General features: G+C 36.8%; 1 protein-coding gene across 3 annotated transcripts; it reads left to right on the top strand.

The window, feature by feature from the left end:
• The first annotated feature begins 196 nt into the window (after positions 1 to 196).
• On the top strand, positions 197 to 1,114 carry LOC110420813 (putative transcriptional regulator RABBIT EARS). Of its 3 annotated transcripts, none has more exons than XM_089784267.1 (3): positions 197 to 494; positions 579 to 621; positions 787 to 1,114. In XM_089784267.1, exons 1-3 carry the CDS (start codon positions 197 to 199, stop codon positions 1,112 to 1,114), a joined length of 669 nt encoding a protein of 222 aa, XP_089640393.1. The 3 variants fall into 3 exon arrangements, with proteins under 3 accessions (XP_089640393.1, XP_089640392.1, XP_021289860.1); XM_089784266.1 differs by having other exon boundaries at positions 579 to 608; positions 696 to 1,114; XM_021434185.1 differs by having other exon boundaries at positions 197 to 1,114.
• Positions 1,115 to 5,582: the final 4,468 nt, after the last annotated feature.

Consider the following 5,582-nt stretch of genomic DNA (forward strand, 5'->3'; position numbering starts at 1 on the left):
CCAACCAACTCTCCAAGCAATATAGCTAAATTCCAACATGTAGTTTTTAGTCTCTAACTTTTGATATTGACTTTCTTTCATTCTGTCTCCGAGTCCAATCATCCTCTCCTCCCCCTTGTCAAAGGTTTCCTCCAGGCTTTTAATCTCTTCTTTGCAGCCTGGAAGCTGATTTCAGCCTCACGACTAAGAGTGCAACATGGAGCAAGCACGGTACTGGATGTGGACAAGGAGGAGACATGGTTTGAGTTCTCATCTTCAAGCATCAACAAACGGAGCATATGATGATTCGTGGGAAGAGCAAGCTTTTGCAGAAGATGCTGCTGGGTCCCTAGGAGGGTGTATATGGCCTCCGAGGTCTTATTCTTGCAGCTTTTGTGGCAGAGAATTTAGATCAGCTCAAGCTCTAGGAGGTCACATGAATGTCCACAGGAGGGATAGAGCTAGGCTAAAACAATCTCCAAGTCCCCATGGTGAAACTCTTCATCATCATGATCATCGAAATAGTCAGAGTCACATTCAAAATCCCTTTTTACCTATGGGTTTTCAATACCAACCTGATGAGGTTTGTAACTTTGTTTATAACCCTAACCCTAATTCTGATCATGGTACTCTTCCATCACCTTCCTCCTCTTCTAGAGTCTCACCTCCACCTACTAAAGAGAACTGTCCTGGAAAAATCTTAATTTCTACTTTCTCTTCACCAATTGTCCAAGAACGCCCCAAGACGAAGTCCCCTGACTCATCCCCCAAATCATGGTCAAACTTGGTTGCAGACAGATATTACCATTTCTCTGATCTAAGTACTGAAGGAGAGAAGAGTCCAAGAATCCTAGAATCCGGATGTCAGCTTAAAGCTGATTATGTCCAAACTGATATGTCTGTAAGCTTGAATTTAGTTGTTCGACGAGCACGCCCTACTACATCTGGTAGTAGAGAAGAGACTGTTGGTTGCAAGAGAAAGAGAACTGAGACACCAACATTACCATTCTTCCTGAAGCCGATTTCAATTGAAAGACATCATCTCCAACCAGCTGACCTACCTGAGCTTCGCCCTAGCTCAGTGGATGACATAGATCTTGAGCTAAGACTTGGTGTCCGCCCCAAGGTAAAGTAGTTTGTCTGGAAGGCCATACTTAAATGGACATATAAGTGCCCTTTCTTCAGTCATATGTTGTGTCTGTAACCTCATCATTTCCATTTGATATTCTTCCTTTTCCTCCAGATGTCAAGGCCTCTTTGCTTTGAGTTTGATGAATTATCCTCTCTCTGAATCTTTATGACCTCAAAAGGTGTAACAAAAATTACCTATATGAATATCCTAGACGAAGATGAAAATTGAAAAAAAATACTCATTTCTTGATAGAAAGACTATCACCACCACGCAAAAATGATCTCCCCTTGCCCTTGACGGTATTGTTAAGATACAGCATGGACAATATAGTTGGTTCAATCGATTATTGCAATGATATTTGTATTATGTTTAATAATGAAGCCAAGGTCGATAACATCCATGTCTCTCTCCACCGTAGTAATTTTATGACTTCTTGAATTATTTTCAGTTGTACAAAGAAGCTTAAACCTTCTTACATTATCAACCAATCTATATAACTGCTGCTAACTATGGTTTAGGGTTTCACAGGTCAAATACATCTATGTTGAATGAATCCATCCTCATCTTACTGGCTTCAATCATCTATGTTCTAATTTGGATTAAGATTTCACGTAGGCCTGATATCCATCGATGCATATGTTTTCCAACTCTAATCTGCTGCATGTCTAGAGAGATTGTAAAGGATCCCAGCTCATTCATGTTGAGAATTCAATCCTAGATGGAATGCTTTTGATGTAATTGTCTGGGTTCTGAGAGAGATAAATGGGAATTAGTTAAAGAAAGAAATCTTAGGTAGCTGGTATAAGCTTGGAGCTGTATGCGACTATGCGTGAAGTGAGAAGGGTGCTCGAAAGAAACTGACTAAAACTGCATGGAATATCGTGAGCTCTTTTTCCCATTCAGTACCTCACTGACATTCCATCAGAGATACACAAAACTAAACTAAACTAACCCACAAAACACTCTGAGTAGAGATCAGATTCATGGATATTCAAACAAAGGCAAATATAACGCCAGGTACATGGCAACATGGATTCCCTTTTCTCTTGTATTATTACCAATGCCTACATCATCATCAGATCTGGTATACTGTTTACAGAATCCTCTCTCCGCTCCACATAACTCCATCTACTTGTGTTCTCTTCTCCCACTTTTTTCCCTTTCTTTTTCTTATTCTCTCTCTCTCTCTCTCCCCTTTATAATCCTTCCAAATTTGCCACCAACTCCGGGAATCAATACATTTAAGTATTGCAAATGATATTACAATGTGCTGTTTTTTAATGTTGAAGAGAATATTATGCCATCATGACTTATTGCCGCTATCTACGCAACTTTTGTTCCTTCTTCTATTGTCTAATCTATATATATACCCTTTTTCAATAACAAAAACAATATCCCCAGTGAGCAAATAATAAAGTATAAATGTTGGTAATTGTATATGCATAAGTTATATGTGTTCAATTTTAGCATAAATTTCACCAAAAAAGAAAGAGTGTCTGAATCCGGGTATAATTCCTAACCCTAGGCATGTACTTAAAATCCTAGAAACCACGAGGCCATTGCTTCTCTTTCTTTCTTTAAACTGAAGTTTGATGGGAACAACATCAGTTTGACTTTGATAGCTTTGCAGGGGCAGGGGACTAAGCTAGTTCGTATACCAAAGGAATTTAAGGGATACCAAACAAACTATTTTCCATAAAGGGCTAAAGGATATTGAAGATTGTTTTTAATGATTCGAGGGGCTTTTCCATGTGATGGGTCTTTGTGTTCCACGATGCATGTGACAGTGAAAGAGAGAGGGAGTTGTTTGTGTTTCAAAAAAAAGAATACAAGAGAGGAAAGTGAGATTGCTTGCTTTGGCTTCTACGAAGTTCTACATCTGTGTAAGAGGGTTTTAAAGTGATTGGTTGGGCTTTGTCTTCATTATGGTCATGAGTTGGATAGGCTTGGCCTTAGCTTAATAACAACAAGGGTCGAGGGTCTGATAAGTACAGAGAGGGTTTCAGTACTGAAAGTTACTTAATTTTTATATTTTTGGAAGGGGGCAGTGGGCAGAGAAGTGCACATGGGCCTGAAATGTCGTTTCTCAGTTCCTTTTTAAAGGAGTTTGTTAATATAGAATTGATCAGAGATGAGGCGGGAATGGGGAATTGGAAGTTATTCTCAGTATGCACCTGCCCTGGTTTTCTCTCTGTTTAGAGCATTTTTGTAATACCAAATTATTGTTTAAAGAATGAGAATTTTGAAGAATAAAATCCAGAGTAATTGGGTTGGTTGTTTGGAAGTAGCGGTTGTTTATTATTGTTTTGACAACTAAGGGTATATTTGCATGGGAAGGAGTTCCTTTCTTCACGAGCCATCTTTTTTCTCTCTGAAGATTTAAAGCTAGCCTTCACATCCGTTGCCTTCTCATCTCTGTTCAACTATTAATATTCAAATTAATTCATTTGCATGTTCAAGACTGAATCCCACTTTCAAAACTATATATTTTTTTAACTAGACATCAATCTCATAAATCATACAAAGTTTTAATTTTCAATCACTCTTTTATGTCTAAGCATTTGGTTCAGTACAGGATTGCTTACTAAACGAGTAAGATTTGAATGTCTCTTTCACCACAAAAAAAAAAAATAATTAGAAGCTTTTGGGAGAGAAAATATTAATCGCCTCCCATGATGTTTATAGCAAAACAAGTATTGGTTTTGCATGATGGATAAGGGATTAATGGTGTAAATTTGTATTATCTAATTATTGAAGAAAATTGAATTTTTGCATCCGTAGGTAAACTTTTTAACAAAATTAATGGATTTATATTTACCACACCTACTTATTTTTTTTTTAAAAAAAAACATAATTCATATATGAAAACTAAAAAAGTTGTACAAATGACATATCAAATTTATTATCATGAACGATCCAACGACATACTTGGTACGACATTATGACTTTACCTTGGCTTTGCGCCCACAAACACAGTGCAAGAAGTGAACACCCTCTTTACAAGAACACAATGAAACTGTCCCTCCCATCAAAACCTGTACAACTCATTCCCCTGGATCACATTGTTATCTGTCATAAACAAGTCATGCACCCCCAACGTTTGGTCCTACGCTTAAGATCCAACGATGAAACACTATCAAAGTTTAAAGAACAAATTATGCATCCAATAATTATAGACCAAACTGACTGGACTCCATATTGCCCTCTTATCAAAACCATTGTCCGCTTCTCCTTACTCCATTTGGTCTTGAAAATATCTTGTTGGGCTTGCTTTGTGAAGAAACAGGGCCTGGCATCTGAAATGCAGTTACTATTGGGATTTACCGACTTTGATTTGTTAATTCTTTTCATGTCCGATCATTAGCTAATCTGTAGAATTAACCAACATGACACTTAATAGTAAATTTAATTGTCCAATAAACTATAGTCAAACCATTACAATACGAAGCCTGCAGGTTGCACCCCCCAGCATTCACCTTCGAACCCATATTCCAAAGTATGAGAAAATGTATTATAGTATTACTTATTCACCAAAACAAGGCATTTTGTTAAGGAATCTCAACTAAAAAAGAATCAAACTGCCAAACAGCACTTTGACTATGCAAAAAGAAATTGGCTTCTGGTAGCAAGTTCTAAGCTAAAAAGATAAAATTACTCGAAGACTTGCATAACTGAACTAGGACATTGATTCTTATACTTATTCTCACAGTCCTGACCATATACATCAATGGAGAGGATTAGGTAGTAATTTGTAGTTAAGGAGGCCAGAGATGTTTACGACCAAATATCTCCCATTGTTAAGTTGGTGGAGCAACTAAGCTAAGAGAAGAAATTGAGGCACACTGCTTGGATTGAAAAGAAGGAAAGCATGTGTCCGAAATGATCATATATAAAAACTTGTACTTATTTTTCTTTCAGGTTACAAGTAGGATTCAGACATGTTCAAATCTGGAACCAAGCAGTGATCGGATAGGAGAGTATAGCGAGGTCGATCAGGTTGATCAACATATGAGAGAGGCTACTTGGGTGTGGTTGGTCAGGTTGAAAAACTACCACTAGACCTCCGAATTCAGACTAGATTATTTACTTGATGATGAAATAGTAGGTTGCTGCATGTATTCGGCCCTGCTTTCAAAGCCCAACACTCAGCCATAGCAACTATTTTTGGTGGAATCAATGTTTCTAATTAGATGGTGGGTGCATGATGTATACTCAGATGCATCGCATGAGCAACAGACTTAATAATTATCGGTGTTTATTATGATTTTTGTTTTAATTTTTTTGAGTAAAAAATAATATTTAAAAAAATCTCTAAACTATTCAAAAAAATTTAAATAAATTTTCATTTTTTTATTATTTTTAATTAAATCTCTATATTTTTATATCATTCGTCATTTTATATCATGTGATTTTTGACATAATATATCATAATGAATGATAACCTAACATTCTGATGTAGCATAATGACATG

The sequence above is a fragment of the Theobroma umbraticum genome, unplaced genomic scaffold, assembly GCF_002168275.2.
Source record: "Theobroma umbraticum cultivar Fairchild unplaced genomic scaffold, ASM216827v3 scaffold_86.0, whole genome shotgun sequence".
NCBI classification, from domain to species: domain Eukaryota; kingdom Viridiplantae; phylum Streptophyta; class Magnoliopsida; order Malvales; family Malvaceae; genus Theobroma; species Theobroma umbraticum.

Bases quoted from the DNA above. Each gene is read 5' to 3' on its own strand.
- LOC110420813 (XM_021434185.1), top strand. From the start codon at position 197: ATGGAGCAAGCACGGTACTGGATGTGGACAAGGAGGAGACATGGTTTG.